The sequence below is a fragment of the Piliocolobus tephrosceles genome, chromosome 1 (genome assembly GCF_002776525.5).
Source record: "Piliocolobus tephrosceles isolate RC106 chromosome 1, ASM277652v3, whole genome shotgun sequence".
In the NCBI taxonomy this organism is placed as follows: Eukaryota; Metazoa; Chordata; class Mammalia; order Primates; family Cercopithecidae; genus Piliocolobus; species Piliocolobus tephrosceles.
In genome coordinates, this window is record NC_045434.1 from 53,771,617 (window position 1) to 53,793,002 (window position 21,386).

Below are 21,386 nucleotides of genomic sequence, written 5' to 3' on the forward strand. Positions count from 1 at the left end.
CATGTCCCATAGAGTAGAAGATGCAACAAAGAAGATAGCAAGAGGTATGGAATTAGAATGTTTGCTTTTTCAGAGCAAATGCATTTCAATTATGCTTCAGCCTTCTGCTAAGCACCATAACGAGTTTTCAGGTAGTAAATATTTGTTAAATTAAGTATTAGATAAAGAATCCTAAAATATAATCATTGAAAACTTCATCACATTTTGCCTTCTTACTTAAAAAAATCATGGAAAGTTTTTAAATTCAAAAATTAGTCCAGGATACTATACCTGAATAAGTGATGCTGCTTTATTTTGAACTTTTTCCAGCTTTTTCTTTTTTAATATTAATAATTTTCTCTGTGCTAAGACTCTTCGCCAGTATTTCTGAATGATGAGTGCCGCATTAACTCTTTTTCTCAATCTTTGTTTTGCTAGAAAATTGATTACAGCTGATTGAATAATTCTTGCAGCTTTATCTCTCTCCTAAAATAAAAAGTCAGCAAATGTAAATTAAACACTCGCTTAAGACCTTAAATTATTCTTTGTAAGATAATCATATGTTAAACACCAATCAAATTGATCCTGGAAATAAAACACCCCTACGCTTCTTGTGTTCATCTTTGGAGTACTGATATTTCCAGGCATGTCGAAAGGGCTGATAGGTGGGCTTGCAGATATGTTTGTATGATGAAACAAAGATTCCTAAGAAATAGTCTAAGATCAGACATGTTTAATCTATCACAGATCCTCAGTAATCAAGATAAAGGCTATTTGAAGTGTAATGTGGTATGTTTCTCAGATTTGGGTCCACTAGATTCAGGACTGACTTTTAGGAAAGGGGTGGATTGTATGAAAAAAAAATGTGTTAGAGAATTGTAACAATTTCAACAAAGCAAAACACTAAAGGGGAGAAACAAAATACCTCCTCCTGTAGCACAGAATATATTGTGGTCTTAGGCCATACAAGCTCAAGAAAAAGAGTATAGTTTGGGTTATGAAAAGTGGTATCTGAGATGCCCAACACTCGTGGTCAAAGAGGAGCCAGCTCCCTAGTTATGTTAGAGAGCAATACCTCCCAGATCTCATTTGTTACTTCTGATAATAAATTGCTGTAAATAATAACATATTCTATGTCCAGCACCATTCTGAACACTTCACGAATAATCTATTTAAATCTCACAACCACCACCCTAAGAACAAATGAGCAAATACTACTCTTATGATCAGTAGAAAACTGAGGCAATGAGGTTAAGTAGCTTGTTAGTTTATTGGCATTATAGCCAGGATATGAACCAGGCAGTTTGGCTTTAAAGTAACTTTGCTATACTGTCCAACACTAGATTTCTCAATTTACTTCACTGGAATTGGAGACTAGAAAATGAACTATTTCCTCTGGTGGGAAGGAATAACTTATGGCAGAGATGTTTGGCAGCTATTTGTGTTGCTGTCTGAGACAGTCCACCATGCAAGGGTAGGCTCTACACAGAGACGAGCTATAATTCCAATTATTAATTAATAACAATCAGTGGATGGTATCTGTGCATGAAAATTATACAATAGGGGAAACAACTATGGAAATAATCAAATTGTTATTTTTACATATAAAAAAGGTGACCAATAGATTGAAACATAAATACTAAGGAATGGTAAGGGCTACATATTGGATCATTCCTCTGGGGAGAAAGAGTAGACAATTCTAAAATCAGGCTAGGGGAATTATGTGTTTAACAAGTTGATTAAGTCATCTAATACCATTGTCAATGCCCTTCTGAAACCTATGGCCTTTAGGGATGTAGAGGCTCAAGTTAAAAGCACACCCCATTAGAGTAAATAAATAAATACATAAATAAGTAAAATTTTCAAATGTTGCAGTTCAGAAGTATATTGCATTTGAGTCAAAAGTTTTAAAGGTCAGGGCATTCATGGACAAAAAAGCTAAAGTAAATTGTAACTTATCTCAGTTTTTAGATCATCTCTATAGAACTAAATTACAACCTTACATGCCATTAGAGAAGTTAAAGACGGAAAGTAAATAAATTAGAAGAGGTAAATATATTACCAAATTTAGCAAGTATTTGAAAATTACATATACTGATGATAAAAGTTTCCATGCCTGTCATCATTGACCCTTTTTAATCAGACTGGTATTGAGTCAGCCAGGTACCAGCTTATTTCTTTCATCTTGCCTCATATATATAGGGCCAAATTCTAGGACTTCTTTTGCTTTGGAGTTTATGGCTATTTGTTGACAGGAAGAACTGAGATCTGTAATGTACCAGGGGATGCTTCAATAATTCATCAGGTAATTTTAGTTACTTGTCAAAGCTTCTTTGTCACTATAAAAGTTTCAGCCACTCCATTATTAATAGATTCATATGAATTATATCATAAAAGCAAAATATAAAACCTAAAAAATAGCTATCTCAAGTTAAGATGTTTAGTAGCTTGTAATAACATAGGGAGCCTGCTGCCTAATGTTCTAAATAGAAAATGGAAAGATATAAGTGGATGTGAGGTAACTGTATAAAAGAGGGAGTATGGTCACCAAGAGAAAGGAGAGAAGCAGTGGTCTGACTGGGTACAAGAAGTTTAACCATTAAGTATAGAAATTTCTCTTAATTTAGTCCTTCAAAAAATGGAAACTTTTACTATTTGCATTAAGGAAATAAGCCAAGAAAAGGGATTTCACCAGCAAAAAGTTAGGAAAATTCTACAGTTAATATCAGACTAAGACCGGGTGCAGTGGCTCATGCATGTAATCCCAGCACTGTGGGAGACAGAGTCAGGCAGATTACTTAAGGCCAGGAGTTTGAGACCACTTAGGCAATGCGGTGAAATCCTGTCTCTACAAAAAAACACAAAAATTAGCTGGGCGTGGTGGCATGCACCTATAATCCCAACTACTCAGGAGGCTGTGGCACAAGAATGGCTTGAACCCAAGAGGCAAAATCTGAAGTGAGCCAAGATCGCACTATTGCATTCCTGCCTGGGTGACAGAGTGAGACCTTGTCTCCAAAAGAAAAAAAAAATCTAATTAATATAAGGCTATCTTAAGCAGAAAATAAAAGCAGAATACATATATATCTATCTCTTGTAATTCTAAAACTCTCATTCAATGCAATATACAATAGGTGAATCAAATAGCTTGAGGACTGGCCAGGGGAGACACTTTCCTGACCTCTTCCAATACCTGTGGAAGTATTGGAAGCTTCTAGGGGAACTGCTTGAAGAAAGTTTTCAGGAAGTTATTCTCCAAGTGATATGTAGGCAGGGAGGCAGATCCTGAGTTTAGGGGCACTATAGGGCACAGAGCATGCATAGTAGCAGAAAAGACCATTTGTGAGTATTAAGACCCTGCCTATTTCCCAAACTTTACTGTGAAGAGTTTGAGTAGGGGAAAAGAAAATTATTTCAATTAGTCTTATTTCCAAGTCTGGTGTGATATGAAAAAACATATATTGTGTTTAAAAGTTGTCAAAATTTAGCTGTTTTACACAGCTACCAAGAACTTTATCATAGATGCATTATATTTCAAAGTTGAGATGGAATATTAGGTGGAATGTATTTCTGAAATATTTATGATAAATTTTACTAGGCATGGCTGCTTGTTTTTTTTTTTTTTTTTTCCAAATAAATAAATACAATATTAGTTAGTAGATGGAATAGGGAGATGAAAAGATTGAAATAGTTTGTTCAACTTGATCAAGGAGACCATGTATTAGATTATTAAAAATAACAATTTTCTCAGAACTTACAAAAAAAATGTTTTACATTAATGCATTAATTAAAAGTGGTATTACATTAATACCACTTTTAAAACCAATAAAGGATAAAGTAGAAGACAGCTTCATGGCAAACAAACTAAGCTTACTGGTTAAATCACAAAATCAGACACTTGATGCTCAGGCCCAGGCAGCACTAGTTGAGGTCAAGCTTCACACAGCACCGATTAAAAAATTAATGGAAAGCTCCTGCTCTCTAGAGGTAGGTTAGATTCCAACAGGAGGAAAGGAAGAACGGAGTCAAGCATCCCTATGTATTTCTCACAAATTTAAAAAGCAGATTAAGTTATTCCTCTTCCCTTCTTGGAACAGACTAAGTGAAGGGGTGGACAGAGACTGGAAGATACATCAAATGAAGAGAATATTAGCAATTAGGGAGAAATACTCATACCTCCCCAACCCAAAATACATATATACACAATTCATTAAATTTATCTTAATAATGCCATACATCAGTACAATGTAAAATCATATCAAAAATCAATCAACTGATATCTTAAAAAGTAGAATTCAAACTACAGTGGTTTTATATTCTAGGAGTACCTGATGGCGTTTGAGATCTGTTTTTAGTTTATATTTTCTCCACGTTGTTTGTATGAGTCGAGCAGCTCTTATTTCTTTACGAAGATCCAAAAGCCTTGCACAAAGAAATGACAAATAGGTAATAACCACCTAAAAAAAACCCACAGAAGATAAAAACAGAATATCAACAGAGAATATAGTACTTACTATCATCTTCAGAGACTTTTATTATTGAATTAATAATTAAGAAACTCTTCTTTTACTTACCTTTTCATCTGGAATTGTATTTGACATATCTGAATGATTAATCATAGCAGGTATTCCACCAAGGTCTCTAACTGCAGACCTAACCAAATGAAAATTTTTCTTTTCATTTTCTAGGAGCTCTTTGTATAGTTCGGAAGTATTTTCTATTATGCAGGAGGAAAGGAGAAATTAGACAGTCGTAGCTTCAAATCAGACATGGCAAAGAATTGGAAAAGTAACAAAAAGGGACTAACCATGATCAAATGCTTTAAGAGACATATCCAGAGAACTGTCATCAGATTCAGATGATGAATTTAATACCACCGAACCAGTTTGCGTACATTCCACAGTTTGAGTAGTACGCTGACATATAGCATCAAATGGCACATAGCAAGGATGGTAATGGTGGATCAGGTAACATAACACACGGCCGTCTGAGAAAGACACTGTAAAATTCTCCACCTGATTGAAAATGCCAGAAAAACAATTAACCACATTTAGAAAGTAATATAGACACAATGGTTTGCAGAATACCTGTGAATGGTAGAGGCAGGGACTGGAGTGACAAATCTACACGGCACGTAATGGCAAGGTTGACAACCTCTAAATTTTAAAAGAAAGGAATAAAACAGAGTGTCCCCTAGAATCTTATGTGAGACCATGGCACATCCAACACGTTGATTTCAGACTTCTAACCTCTGGAACTGTGAGAGAGTAAATTTCTACCTTAAGCCACCTAGTTTGTAGTAATTTGCTATGGCAGTCTTACGAAACTACAACAACAAGCAATGAGAGTGGATTCTCATTATTTGTGAAAACTAAATTGTGAATACTGAACCATTGCACAGAGGAGAAATATAAGGTTAGTGTCCTGTGAGCCTCTGGTTATAATATGTTTATCAACCAATCCACACATAACCTTGTTTTACATGTGTTTCTGATCCAATAACACTAACTCATGGCCAACAGCATTATAATTCATGCCTGCATTAAAATTAGTTAGCGCATATATTTTCTGTATATGGCACATCACAGTCTTCTCCTAAGAACACTAGACAGGGCTTCATTACTACAGTTGAAGGCCATTTTAAACAGGGAATTCACCAACAAAAAGCACAAAAATGCAAAAAAGCACAATGCTAAATAGGTCCTGAAAAGGATGCTTTTTTACAGTATAAGAGCTGAAACAAAAAGACAGAGCACCACCTTGTTTGACATCAGCTAGCAATGAGTACCTAGGCGTTCACACATGTCAATGAATGACCACAAAATACTGCAACTACTAATTCTGGCATTAAAAAGAAATTTTAGCTAGTATGCAAATTCCAAACATGGAATTAATATTGATGATCAACTTTGTCTCTCTAGTATTCAGTTAAAACATAGAAGATTATCCATATGTTTAACAATTTTTCTACCAGTAACTTCTTGGTATAACCATATTGCAAGGTTTACCATATTGAGTTACACATACCCTGTATCACTGTTCCTATCTTATATTTGTTACCAGATAGTTTATCCATGTGTTTAGGGGAAATTTTTTTTATATATTTACACTAAGAAGTATATAGTGTCAACCTAACAAATGATTATAGAGAGACTCAAATTTTGTTCTTCTTCTTCTATCTAGTGGTAGGTAAGTTCTTAGTTGTTCCTTTCTGCATGTGGGCTTATTTGAATTGACCTTTATAATAATGATATGATCCTTTTATGTGCCAGTTCTACACAAGCATCTTCTACTAAGACTTCCATCTAGGGCGTATTTTTCTTTTCTTAGTGATAAAATTATCATGTATCATACAATTGGTGACAGATTAGATGAAATACGGTATATGATAATACATTCACTCATTTGAGGGAAAGTTTGCTTACACAGATGAATTAAGAAAGTCAAGAAAAGACTTTATGCATTAAGTTTAAGTGATTTTCATCAATATTTATTAAAATATATTGGGTTAAAACAAAAACAAAGAAACTTACCTTTTTATTATAGAAGGCACAAACAGCATTTACCCAATCCATCAATAACTTTATGTTTTCACTATATTGTTCAAAAGAACCACTATCCCTTTTGCCTTTTTTCTTATTAATAAGAGCATCAGAATGGCATGATAGTAGAGATATTGTTTTCTTTATACTCTGTGTGTGTTTTAGAAAGGCAATTTCTTCCTTTAATTGATCTAAGTTAAGGGAAATATCCACCTAAAACAAACACAAAAAAAGATAAATACCGTCATATTTTCCATATATTATTTTTAACCCACAGAAATCAAAGTAATTGTCTTCTACTTAGAGAAACTGTAGAAGATTTTTTAAACCAGAAAGTTAAAAAAATCAAAGAAAATAAAGTGGCTGAAATGGATATTTTAGTACAATACAGTCACTTTTTTTTCCCCCAAAGGCAAACACCATCTACACTGAAGTGATAACATGTTCAGTGGTTAAGAACATGGGATTTGGGGCCACATGGGATTTATCAATGATTTAAACTGTAGTTTCAGTTTCCTCACCGGAGAGGTAGACATAACACCTACTTTGCAGGTGTGGTGAAGATTAGATTGAAATATATATATATAGCGTTTATCAGTTACTGGGGCAAAATAAACCTTATTAAATTATGGTTGTTGTTATTCCTTATTAGATTCAAATTGTTTTTACAAATCAGTAATCAAAAATTGATAAGAAGTACAAGATGTACTAAATGTATAATACCTGAAAAGCAAATGCTATTTTCCAAAGCAACCTTAGAGTTTTTTCTCTGTGCCTATCCACAATATCCTTAGATAGAATTGTATTTCCTATAAAAGAAAAGGTTGTCCATTAGCATAATGTACGCACATATCAATATTCAGTGAGAAGAATAAGTTTTAACTCTACTCAGTTTTTACCATGCTCATCACTTAATTCAATTCCTCGTGATTTAAGAACTTGAAGAACAATGTCAACATTGTGCATCTTTTGAAGACGACTTATTGCCGGAATCCTGAGTTTCTTTGAGAGACTCCAGTTCTGTGTGAGAAGTTCCATGGTTCGCCTGGCAGTAATAAAATATTCAGATGAAATTATTATAAAAACATTTATGAAAAAAATCATTCATTGAAATATAGTTATTTCCCACATAAACCCCAACAGTTACAGGGCTTTATGACCAGAAAGACTTCAAAAAACTATCTCAAAACTCTGTTGCCCCATAGTTGGCAAGTAGGTTCTTATTTTAAGTTTGGGATTGAAGTGTGTGAACAGATGATAAGAAAATAAGACATACACAGATAAATGCACACATGAACAAAATAACAGGGCTCTACAGAGAAGAGAAAGAAGAAAGGAAAGGAAAGAGAAGAGAGGGATGTAGAGCAGAGAGGAAGCATATTTATTGGGATGTACTATATTCTACATGTCAAGCAAGTGCTTTATTTTCTTATTTTAGTTATCATGGTAAAGCCCACAATTAGTTATTGTTAGATGAAGAAACTAAGGCCCATAGAGCTTAAATTAATTGCCGATGGTCATAGAGCCGGTAATGGCAAAACTAAGATGAGAACTAAAATCCCATTTTACTAGTTTCCACAGTAATTCCTTTATATATACATATATATTATATGTGTGTATATATATATCATATGTGTATATATATTATATGTATATATAGGTATATATGTGTGTGTGTATGCATATACACACGCACACACCCACCCACAAATATTTGAGTATCTACCTAACAAAGACAGAAAAAGCAAGCCCCAACTGATTTCTGTCTGCAACAAAAAGCTGGTAGAATTACTTACACAACCATAGTCTCTAAAGACTAGAAAGAGACTTAAGATAATTCTAGGCCAACCATTCAATCAATTGTAGACCAACCCATCACCCACGGCATTAATAGAGTAACCATCCCAAAGCATTCTCAAGTGACTTCAAAGATCTATAAACAGTCATTTTTCTGACACTTAACAAAATAGAAATTTGGTTATGCAAGATCAATCTCTTAACTACTTAGAATTCCTAACCGACTAAATAACATTAACATCCAACAGTGCTAAATCCTCAGTAACTCCTGTAAAAGCATAAAAATGCGCTTTCTGGCCAGTCACAGTGGCTCATGCCTTTAATCCCAGCACTTTGGGGGGCCAAGGTGGGTGGATCACCTAAGGTTAGGAGTTCAAGACCAGCCCGGCCAACATGGTGAAACTCCGTCTCCACTAAAAATACAAAAATTATATAAGCATGGTGGTGCATGCCTACAGTCCCAGCTATTCGCAGGGTTGAGGCAGGAGAATTGCTTGAACACAGAGGTGGAGGCTGCAGTGAGCCAAAATCGTGCCACTGCACACCAGCCTGGGTGACAGAGCAAGACCCTGTTTCAAAAAAAAAAAAAAAAAGGAGGGGGCTTTCTTTGTGGAAAAATAGCACTGAACATTAAACTAATCCTTGTTCCTCACAGAAAGGGGACAAAGTATAAAAACAATTCCTATTGGCCAGAATATTGATGCGGTGGCTTGAATTTATTAAATAAATAAATTAGCCAACTAAAAAACTAATATGTGAAATATTTTAAGCAAAATGATCTTAGCTCATATGGAACTGCTGAAGTGAGACAAAGCTGCAGTAAAGACTATTAACTTGTGAGAATACTGATCAGAAAGAAAAGAATGTTCATGGAAATTTAGCCTAAAAGAATGCAAGGGACATGTAAATTGTTTTTCAAAAACCGAGGATTCATAAAAATCTAGAATCTTGTCCTCATAAATGTCAAAGAATTCCTCCATTCTGGCCAAGCGGTCCTCTGACCTCTGCTTGAACCTTCCAACACTGTGAACTGGTTTTTTGCTAAAGACATGTCTGAATATTGGCAAGTTTTTATACCAAACCCATACTCATCTTCCTGAAACTTTCATTGTTCATGCATAGTTATTTTGCTTGGCAATAAACAATTTAATCACCTTTTAGTATAAGACCTTTCTTCAAATATCTGAAAACATTTATGTCCCAGAGTTTTCTCTTCTGTTCTATTTCTCTGAATATTCACAGTTCTTTCAATTGGTCTCCATGAAACATGGATATAAGGTTTTTTTAGTTTATACTCTAAAGTTATCTCTAGTCAAAACAAAGAAATTAAAAAGTATATCCAAATAGCTACTTTCCTATTCAGTTGAGTTTTTAGTCAATATGAATTTTAACATGAAGATTGCCTGCAATTAATTTTAGCTACAATATAAGCAATTTAAAATCTGACAAAAATGTACCAGGGTCAGCTAAAGAGTTTGGTAAGTTTTATTGTAGAAGAGATATTTTATAAAGACCATTAAATCTGTGTTTCCCATACATCAACATTTAACTAGCTGTTTTGAGGCATAAGAACTTCCTAAACACACAGAGAAAAAACTTTCATTGCTTTAAAGAAATCTCTTGCCTTGCCCCCAAAAGTGCTTCCTCGATAAGGATGTAACATATTTTGGAGAGTTTCTTAGAAATAAAATGAGTATCTCCAATCCGGATACCCTAAAGAGGCCATTCATGGCAAAAAGCTAATGGCCATTCCGTCTAAGCAAAACTGGCTATCCATTACACATACCAAAGCCAATTTTGAGCATTCCATTTGTCATTGAGGAAATATTGTGTAATTTGAAGTTGGATTTCATGAGTTTATGTCCCAATTACACTGTGGAAAACTTGGGCAATCTATTCTACCACTTCATCTTTTTCTCCTCATATGTAAAACAAGGTTCATACTACTAAAAGTGATCTCAAATGATATAAAACTCATGAAACCACTGTCAATAAAAAGTGTCATTTCGGCCGGGCGCAGTGGCTCACACCTGTAATCCCAGCACTTTGGGAGGCCGAGGTGGGCGGATCACGAGGTCAGGAGATCGAGACCATCCTGGCTAACACGGTGAAACCCCGTCTCTAATAAAAAAAAAAAAAATACAAAAAATTAGCCAGGCATGGTGGCGGGCGCCTATAGTCCCAGGTCCTCGGGAGGCTGAGGCAGGAGAATGTGAACCCAGGAGGCGGAGCTTGCAGTGAGCCAAGACCAGGCCACTGCCCTCCAGCCTGGGTGACAGAGTGAGATTCTGTCTCAAAAAAAACAAAAAAAATGTTATTTCAATGTTTGATATTTGAATTAGTGTAAAGGTCTTCCCAACTCCTATTTTGAGACATCAGTAATTATTATCCATGAGCCCTAGTCACATGCCACCAGGAAAAAAAGTGTGGCTAGGAGACAAAGTTTCTGCACATAATATTGATGTACTATTTCCCTGAAAAAGAAATCTCCATTTTTTCAATACTAAATTTATTGTACTAAATGAAAGAGCAACATTGAATAATTACAAAAAAAGTGTTTTCCAGAAAATATTAGTCTATTCCATTAAGCAAAATAATTCTATTTCTTATACTTACACAAGGCGCACTCCACACTGCAAGTCTACAGCAAGATTTGTAATGGCAAAATCAAATTCATCAAATGGTGTCTGAACATGGTTAACAGGTAATCCCAATAAGCCAAGGTGACGGGAAAGGTCACCTTCACCACTTAGGAAATCTCGTGAAAAAGCCAAAAGGATTTCTTTACTAGCCTATAAAGAAATAAGTTCTAGATATTATATTCCAATATGATAATTTTGCTTATAATAAAAACAAATCCTCCAAATAATTCTGTACATATAAAAATAAAATGGTATAAAAATAGTTTCATATTATACATTAATAATGCAAATTTCATATATTTCCAACTTAAGATCTTTCTAAAAGTTGCTCATAATAATACACTATAAAAACTAGCATTAATGTGATAATATACTACATCAAAATTAGGAAAGACATTTTCTCAAAAATTAAATCTTCAGAAGCATAGTTTAATCTATTTTCAAGTCAAAATTAAGAGTAATGATGATGTGCTGGTGAAAGGTAAACCAATACAAATCAGGGATGGTTAGAATTACTGATGGGACTCACTAGACAGGCATTCCTATTTTACTCCCCTGAGTATTATTCTTTAGAAAACTAATTTTTTTCTAAAGAGAAAATATACCATAAAAGCAAGCAAAAGTCATAAATGGGAAATATAAAATATAAAGCATAAAATGAAAAGCATACCTTGAATTCGGCATCTTTACAGAAGAGACAAGGATCATGATCAATGAGTTTGGAAATTTTAGCATAATCAAGAAAACAGACCAACAACAATAACTTTTTCAATGTAAACTTGGACAAAGCTCCTTCATGACCTTAAAGAAAGTACAAAAAAGCATAGCAAGTTCATCTATGCAAGGTAGATTTCATTTTAAAATATGATGATCATAATAATAATGTGTTAGTAAAACAAAAAGTGGGGGGTAGCAAGCACAACTAAAACACTGTGCCTTTTTTAGTGCTGTATGTGTATAAATCCATTTAATCCTCCCAATAACTCTATGGGACCGGTATGCACCACTTAATATTTTCAATTCACAGATGAGGAAATAGGCACAGAGGCATCAAGAGATTTAGTTGGTCTTACTCAACATTTAATGAACATCTACTACATGCAGGCACCATCATGTGTTAGATATATAGCACCAAACTACAACAAACATGACCCTCATAGGACTTATAACCTACTGGGGGAAGAGGATGGGTAGAGACAACAAATAGAATTATAAATAGTGATGAAGGAATTGATGGGGAATGAGGGTGGATGAAGGGAGAGTACTAGAAATAGAGACTTATTTAGATTGGTTTCTTTGAGAAAGGAAAATGTAAACAGAAACAGAAAGAATGACAATAAGCCATTTATATATAGTGTGGAGAGAATCTAGGAGAGGCGGAGATATTTACCATCTCTATACAGATGAGGAACAGTGGGGTGTCTATACTCAGCTGCTATATCGGGATTCCAAAGTAAGCGATTCAGAATAAACATAGCCAACCCTGTGACATCACTGTTATCTTCCAAAGATATGAGTTCTCCATAAATTGTCTGAAAATAAATTAAAGCCAAAGTCAGAATTATGCTATCTCTAAGAAACAAAGGGATGTGACTGAGGAATGGCAGACCATAACCTATGGAACTGGCAATGTTCTACTTTCTAAATGACATGGTTATTTGCTAAATAACTTCTTTAAACTATGCATACATGATTTATGTATTTCTTAGTGTATAATGGTATACTTCGTAATGAAAAAAGACAAAGCTCAGGGCTAAGATAAGTTTTAATCATCTGACAAGTAACATTCTGAATTTAATTTTTTCATTTAAGTTAAAGAATTATCAAATATAGGCATGTTGTTCAAATTTATCTATAACTGCCCCATTAAGTACATCATGAAGTTATAACGGAAACCGAAATACTCAAATTTTTATAATAGTTATCAAGGTAGAAAACATCTGCAAATCATCCAAGATAATCTGGAAAGTACAAGTCTATTTATAATCAATGATTTAAATATAAAATTAGTTTAACATTAGCGTGCTTATTAATAATTTTAAAATCAATTAGAAAAAACTTAAAAAAAATCAAATTCTGCAACCCTACATTGACAAAATATAAAGATTAAAGCATGGAAAAGTATGAAGTATTATCTATCAAAACAGAGGAATTTATCTTTATTTACTTTTTTTGGCCTTTGAAATTTTCTTAAAATCCTCAAAGGTCATGTCCATTTATTTAAAGAATCCTAGGGTGTAGTAATAAGGTACCTGTAAAAAGATTATACATCTCCACCACCTGCCATAAACTTGCTGTGACTTGCAGGAGGTTAATACATTCCTAAGTAGCTTGTGCTTAGCTAGATAATGTGCTTTGGCTAATGGAATGTGGGTGGAGATGATACAAATTACATCAAAGAGGTTTTAAAAAGCATTGCAAGGTTCCACACAAAGTTCTTGATTTTATTTTTGCCACAGAAAAGCTATGTCCCAAATATGGGGAGCTCTATTTCAATTGAGGTTCCAGAATTCTTTCACATGTGAAGTAGAGCTAATTGATATGTAACTTGCCAACTATTTAAAGGGAAAGGACACTGGAATTGAAATAAGAAATCCCAGCAATGACACCATAATGCTGTGTAACCACAGTAAGCTTATTATTTATTTCCTCTGGACCTCAATTTATTGGTACATAAAAGTCAGATTATTACAAAGATCCTGTTTGGTCCCAAAGACTCTTCTATTCCAAAACCTGGAATAAATTGAAATAGTAATAGGAGACCCTACATTAAGAAGGTAAGAAACCTAGAAAAAATGTGAAAGCATACTAACAAAAGACTAAAGAATACAGATCCACAAAAGATATTTTTAATAAAAAGTCTTTAAACAGCCAATTATTAATAGTATCTTTCTAATTCAGTTGGTTTCAACGTTCTAGATATTACAAAGCCAAGTACTATGTAAAGAATGCAAATCCTGATGACATTTTTATGAGTACTATTTCATCAGATTGGTATAGGTTCAATTCCTGACCAATAATTGGCATAGGGCAAGTCACTTTAACATCTAAGCTTCTGCTTCGTTAATGAAGTGGAACTAATAATACATAGTTCACTGAGTTTTAAGAAATTTAAATTAGAAAATGTATTCAAAGCAGCCTTGTCTTTGCATTTGTAAATTTTCAAAAACGAGTTTACTATAGTTGTCATTACATCCAGCACCAAGTTATGTTTAAAGAGACTGTACAGTAAAATGCTATATTACAATACGGTGTAATAATATATAATGGCATAGTCTATTTACCTAACAAGCATTTATTAAGGGTCTTACATTTTATACTAAAAGATGAATAAAGCTAACCTAATGACTTTAAACTTTTATAAGTAAAACCGCATTTTAATAAAATGAGTCTATTTTACAAAAAGTATATCACAAAAAAATATTGTGTTAGAAATCTGAAATGTATGCTTACCTCTAGACCAATTCGAAGCCACAAAGGATTGTAGGACAACAGCCAATTCAGGACTTTCTGACGTTCTCCTGAAATGCATGTCAAAGGCAAATAAGTTTAAATCGATAATCAAACAGAGATAAGAAATAAAACTTCATGGAGAGTATATCAGTGGGAAAAAATAATTGCTTATATGAAATAAGTTAATTTAAATAAAATACACTTCTAGTCTTAAATATACGTGATCATATTCAAGTATGTGGGATTTTTGGCAGAAAAGCTAAAGCATGTATACCTAGCTTTGAAATACAAAATATCTTGGGGACATCAGTATCTGGAAGAGATACCTGCATTCTTATGTTCATTGCAGCATTATCCACAATATCCAAGATATGGAATCAATCTAAGTGTCCATCAGTGAATAAGTGGATAAAGAAAATGTGGGGTATGTGTATGTGTGTGTATGTATATGTAAACATAAATATATGATAAATATATATATTTATATATAATGAAGTACTATTCAGCCTTAAAAATGAAAGAAATCCTGTCACTTGTGATAACATGGATCAATCTGGAGGATATTATGCAAAGTGAAATAGCCTAAGCATAGAAAAACAAATACTGTATGATCTCATTTACATGTGAAATCTAAAAAAGTTGAAGTCATAGAAGCACAGAGAATGGTGGTTGCCAGACAATGGGGTTAGAGGGACTGGGGTGATGCTGTCAAAGGGGTGTAAAGTTTCAGTTATGCAGGATGAATAAATTCTGGAGATCTAATGTATACCATGATGACTATAGTTAATAACAGTGACTTGTATACTTGAAATTTGCCGACAGTACTTCTTAAATGTTTTCACCACACATACACACAAGAAGGTAACTATGTGAGTAGATATATTAATTGGCTTGATTGTTATAATCACTTAATAATATATACATATATCAACATCATGTTGTATATCTTAAATATATGCCATTTTCACTTGTCAATTATATGTCAATAAATCCGGGGGAAAAAAACCACAAAACCTCTTGAATGTTTTTAAAGAATTAATGTCAAGATTTCTGCAATCTTCTTACCCACATCTTTCCATAGGTGTCTATCTTTTCGAACAATTAACCGCCTAGCTTCAATTTCAATTTCAAGCTTTTTAATAGCTTTAACCATTTTTTCAGAAGTAAACAAACGACATGCTGCACGACGTAGTCTGTTTAACCTACACCGAGCAGTATAAGCTCTGAGAGACATTTCCTCTTTTGTCGGTGCTCTAGGAACACTTATTTTATGTTGATTCTCTACTCCCAAAAGAAGAGTAGCAGCATTTACTGGGTGAAAACAAAAGAAAGAATGTTTCTGGTTAAACAATATCTCTATATATTCTTAAATCCAGCAATAAAATGCAATTTCAGATGGTAAAAACAGAATCTATTCCTCACCCGCTCCAAGCTTACTCCTTAGGCCAGTCTATTATTGCAACCTGTTAGCTCTACCTGCAAAATGTATTCCAAGTCTAGCCACTTCTCACTGCCTCTACTATCACAGATTCAAACATGGTTATCTCTAATCCAGACTACTGAATTAACCTCCTAACTGGTTTATCTGTTCCTGTCCTTTTTATAAATCGATAAAAGTCAAGTTTCTAAGGAATATAATTTTAAAAAATCAATTGAATTTTGAAATGTAATTTAATCTTTTATAAAACACATTTTCTTTTAGGAAAATAACTAAAAATGGGGCTTTGCTTCCTTTTGGAAAAAAGTTTTTTTTTTTTTTGTTTTTTTTTTAAGTGATCTCTAAGATCACTACTTAGAGAGCATCTAATCCAAAAACCCTTTTAATGTAAAAATCCAGCCAGGTACAATTGCTCACACCTGTAATCCCAGCCCTTTGGGAAGCCAAGGAAGGTGAATTACTCGAGCCCAGGAGTTCAAGACCAACTCTGGCAACATAGCAAGAACTCTTCTATTTAAAAATAAAAAACTAGCCAGGCATGGTGGTGTGCACCTGTAGTCACAACTACTCAGGAGATTGAGGGAGCAAGATTGCTTGAGCCTGGGAAGCATAGGTCACAGTGAGCTGTGATCACATCAATGCACTCCAGACTGAGTAAGGGAGTGAGACCTTGTCTCCAAAAGCAAAAAAAGAAAAAAAATCCTATACACGTGCTTCTCTGACAAAAATAAATCAGTATCTGTCTGAACACCAGAACAATAGGAAAATCATCACTTTAAAAGTTAGCTGATATGATGGTTCGACAATTTAAACATTTATAAGAACTTTTCCTTATCTTGAACTGAAATTGATCCCTATAACTTCTATGCAGGAGCTGCACAAAAGTTAAGTTTCCTTCTCTTTCACAAGAGAACACTTCAAATGTTTGACAGGCACATCTCTACCCGGTCCCTTTCCCAAGTTTTCTCTTTTCCAGAACAAACACTGAAATGTTCAAAAATTCCTCATATGAATTGGTGTTTAGTTTCCTCATAATCCTAGAGCTTTCCAACATACTTCTTAAACTAAGGTATTTAATAGTGGGACAATATGCCCAAAGTGGGCAGGCCACACAGGACTGATTGCATTGACTGATAAGAAAGAATAGAGAACAAAAAGTATATTTCAGTACTTTTGGTAAAGAAAATCTACATATATAAATTTACGGAAGTAAAAATTCTTACCTATACAAGCATTTAGGCTAATGAACAGGGAATTATGCCATTAATTATAATAACTACGTATAATTAAAGAATGACAAAGTATGTTAAAAATTTTATCTGTTAAAAGTATTATTAAATTTAAACATTAATTTAACGTTTACCTTCAGAAATATTTGTTTTTACAGTGAAGTCATCAGGGGTTAATATAAAATTTAACCACCAAGTGAAGCCCTGTTCCTGCTTTTCCTTCCAGCGCTCATCATAAAACATGTTTTTTGCAGCAAATGGCATCGGGTGTCTGGGAATATCTAAGAATACAATTAGGTTACTACATAAGAAAATTTCCTTTAACTTATTGTACAATATATAGCAAAAGCCACTTTTACTAGCAATACCATCATTAAAACACTGAACAATATTTGCTTTTCTACTACCTGCAGGAAAGAGCTGAAAGCATTTTGGGTATGAAATGTAATCAGAGCAAAATGGGGAAAAGTAAAGCAATATTTCCTGGTTATTTAAAAATACTAAACCACCACAAGTCAACTGCATTAAAGTCTGATAGAATACCTTTTTTATAATTGACGCATAATAGATGTACATATTTTTGAGGTACATGTGATAATATATTCATAGAATTTATATAAATCAGGTCAGTGTACTTGGGATATCCATCACCTTAAATATCTGTCTTTTTTGTTGTTGTTATTGCCTTTTTGGTAGAATGCTTTATTTTCCTTTGGGTCTTTACCAAGTAATGAGATTACTGGGTAAATGGTAGTCCTGGGCAGACTGCTTGAGGCCAGGAGTTTGTGACCAGCCTGGGCAACATGGCAAAACCCCATCTCTACCAAAAACACAAATAAACTAGTTGGGCATGGTGGCACATGCCTGTAGCCCCAGCTACCTGGGAGGCTGAGACGGGAGAATCACCCAAACCCAAGAGACGGAGGTCTCAGTGAGCTGAGATGCCACCACTGCACTCAGCCCAGGTGACAGAGCAGGACTCTGTTCCAAAAAACAACAAAAAAAAAGACAATGTGAGAATCTTGAAAGCTCAGAGAGAAGCGCAACTCTCACAGACAAGGGATCTGGATAACATTAGCAGCTGATTTCTCAGCAGAAAACTTGAAGGCCAGTAGGCAGTGGATTATATATTTAAAATAATGAAGAAACCTGTCAATTGAGAAATCGATAGCTAGAAAACTTGTCCTTAAGAAATTAGGGAGAAATAAGACATTTTCAGATTTTTTTTTTTTAAAGCTGAAAAAATCCATTTATCTCTAAATTTGCCATACAAGAAGTGTTAAAGTCCTTCAGGTTGAAATAAATGAGCTCTAGGCAGTAACTATATAAGTAAGCAACTATATGAACATATAAAGCTCTCTGGTAAAGGTAAATACATAAACAAACGAAAAACAGTATTATTGTAATTTTGGTTTGTAACACCGCTTTTTATTTTCTATAGGATTTAAAAGGCAAATGCAGTAAATGCAATTATAAATTTGTTAGGTGGTGTACAATGAATAAAGATATAATCTGTTGCATCAATAACCTAAAAAGAGTAGAGCTATATAGCAGTAGAATTTTGGTATGTCATTGAAGCTAAGTTGAAATAAATTCAAATTAGAATGTTATAACTCTAGGATGTTATATGTAATTTTCATAGTAAACAAAAACAAAATATACATAGAATATACACAAAAGGAAATGAGAATAGAAACAAAACTTGTCACTACAAAAAAAATCAATTAAAGATAAAAGAAGTAAATAATTGAGAAAATGGCTGGCAAAAATCAGTAACTCTGACTTATTAAAACTTTCCATGCTATATAAATCTGGAAACTCTATTACACATAAAACTGGAGCTGAAAGAGATAAATATTTACTTATAAAATTAAAAGTTATATGGGAATAAAACACTAATTTGTTTTAGAAAAATATTATGAAGAGAATAAAAATATGCCTTATAGTATCATATAATATCATGTTTTATAGCTCTGGGAAAATAGAAAATAAAATGTTCTGTTAGCATGAATCCTTCTGTGTCCTAAAAAAAACCCTATGGATCATACCATTATTACCTAAAAAGTCTATTCTCAAATGCAGCAGAGTGATAATTTTTATAAGGTAGATATTAGTTTTAGATATGGACTAATATTGGTGATTTCAATTTTAGTAACATTGGATTAAGATGAAAGAATGAGAAGATAAAGGTCCCTCAGCAATATAACCCACAAAACATGTTCAGAAGCAGTAAGTAAGTTACATTAATTATCTTTTGAAAGTCAATAATCTACTTTTAATTTATGCTGCTGGGTCCATTTATTCAACGAATAATTGCCGGTATGTGTCAGACACTGTTCTAGGCCTAGGAATGGATACATAAGTGAACAAAGCAAAGATTCTGGTTCTTGTAGAGTTTCCAATAAAAGATCATTTAGTAAAATTTTTCTTCCCCCAAATTATAAAATCTGTAAGATGATTTAACAACATGTATAAAAGTCATTGTGGGCTGGGCATGGTGGCTCATACCAGGTGTGGTGACTCATAGCGCTCTGTCACTCATGCTAGAGTGCAGTGGGACAATCTCTGCTCGCTGCAACCTCTGCCTCCTGGATACAAGCAACTCTCCCACCTCAGCCTTTTGAGTAGTAGGGACTACAGGTGCATGTCACCACCCCCGGCCAACTTCTGCATTATCAGTAGAGACGGGGTTTCACCATGCCGGCGGGGCTGGTTCCAAACTCCTGACCTCAAGTGATCCGCCCACCTTGGTCTCCCAAAGTGCTGGGACCACAGGTGTGAGCCACCGCACCCGGCCTTATTTTCTACAACTTTGATAACTTTAGTGTATATCCCAAATCTGTAAGACATAATATTATCATTCAAATGCAACTCATGGCTCCTCATTGTACTCTGATTTTCTCTAGCTTTTGAATTCTTTATTCTAATATCAGTTTTAAGTGTGACACAAAAGCATGGGAGTTCTAATCAAAATCCAATCTTTTATCATAATAAAAACTATCAAGAAATTATTAGTAGAATTTAAAAAGGAAAATAGGCCTATTAATTAGATTTATGTAACATAATATTTTATGCCTATGAGTCCCCAACAAAGCCTCCAGCTTCTATTTAGATAAAAAATGTAAAAGTCACTACCGGATCCACAAGCAGGACTATGGTAAAGAAATTTCTCCGCCTAACCAGCTCCTTTTACATGATGTTACATGTTTGTTTTTACATTTTGGCAAATATTGATCGAACATCATCTTCGTGTTAGTCTACGTCCTAAGTGCCAGGATACAGAATCTGAAAAGATGGACATAGGACCTGTCTTCAGGGAGTTCACATCTTTTTCTTTATTTCTTGAGATGGAGTCCCTCCCTTGTCGCCCAGGCTGGAGTGCAATGGCAAGACCCCAGCTTACTGCAACCTCCACCTCCGGGGCCCAAGTGACTTTCCCGCCTCAGCCTCCCAAGCAGCTGGGACCACAGGCACTGGCCACTACGCCCAGCCAACTCTTGTATTCCCAGCAGGGACAAGGCCTCATCATCCTGGTCAGGCTGGTCTTGAATTCCTGACCTCAGGTGGTCTACCCGCCTCTGCCTCCCGAAGTGCTGGGATCACAAGCATGAGCCACCACAGCCTGCTAGGAGTTCACACTTTAGTTGGGGAAAATATACAATAAGCAAGCCAATTTTTAAAATGAGAACTTCAGAGTTAAATGCTACAAATACAATCTCACAGGAAGTTGAGATGTAGAATGATAGGGCTCTCAAATAGAAAATTAAGAGAAACTCTTTTACGATGTTTGTCTTTCCTTGTATTGGTGCTCAGCTGAGTCTGCAGTGCTTCAGAAGCAGCCTTCATTTTATAAAAATCTATTATTTCTCCTTCCAGTTGTTTTTTCTCTTCCTCGAGCTTCCTTATCTCCTCCTGTTGAATTCTTTTAAGATGCTCGAAATTGTCGTGCAGTTCTTTTTCAGCTTCTTTAAATGTTGCTTCTTTCTCCTTGACTCGCTGCATAAATCTGTTTCAATTCTTCTTCTTCCTTCTGACATTGATCATAGAAGTCTTGTCTTTTAGCTTCAAAGATGTCTTGAAAACTAAGTGGCTGGTTGTCTGGGCCCACATCTGTAAAGCCCATTTTCTGCAGTTTTTGGTACCTATCACATTCATAGTGCTGAGTGTGGGTTTTTTTCTTTTAGATTTTTCCATATTGGTACAAAGAAGCATATCTAGGAGCTTAACGAAGTCACAGTGATTTTCATTTTCCGCTTGGAAAACTCCCCAAGGGGAGTGATGGTCTCTGACCATCCCTTTTCCAACT

General features: G+C 34.5%; 1 protein-coding gene across 2 annotated transcripts in view; it reads right to left on the reverse strand.

Moving 5' to 3' along the window:
• ASPM (assembly factor for spindle microtubules) overlaps positions 1 to 21,386 on the reverse strand; it is a 62,247-nt gene that overhangs the window by 33,556 nt on the left and 7,305 nt on the right. For both annotated transcript variants that reach the window (XM_023203393.2, XM_023203392.2), the window contains exons 5-17: positions 17,215 to 17,361; positions 15,479 to 15,724; positions 14,414 to 14,481; positions 12,351 to 12,492; positions 11,631 to 11,761; positions 10,935 to 11,110; positions 7,421 to 7,566; positions 7,245 to 7,330; positions 6,513 to 6,734; positions 4,787 to 4,994; positions 4,554 to 4,696; positions 4,308 to 4,436; positions 271 to 465 (exon numbers count right to left, since the gene is read on the reverse strand). In XM_023203393.2, coding sequence (XP_023059161.2) covers positions 271 to 465; positions 4,308 to 4,436; positions 4,554 to 4,696; positions 4,787 to 4,994; positions 6,513 to 6,734; positions 7,245 to 7,330; positions 7,421 to 7,566; positions 10,935 to 11,110; positions 11,631 to 11,761; positions 12,351 to 12,492; positions 14,414 to 14,481; positions 15,479 to 15,724; positions 17,215 to 17,361 — 2,039 coding nt within the window. The remainder of the gene's footprint in view (positions 1 to 270; positions 466 to 4,307; positions 4,437 to 4,553; positions 4,697 to 4,786; positions 4,995 to 6,512; positions 6,735 to 7,244; positions 7,331 to 7,420; positions 7,567 to 10,934; positions 11,111 to 11,630; positions 11,762 to 12,350; positions 12,493 to 14,413; positions 14,482 to 15,478; positions 15,725 to 17,214; positions 17,362 to 21,386) is intronic.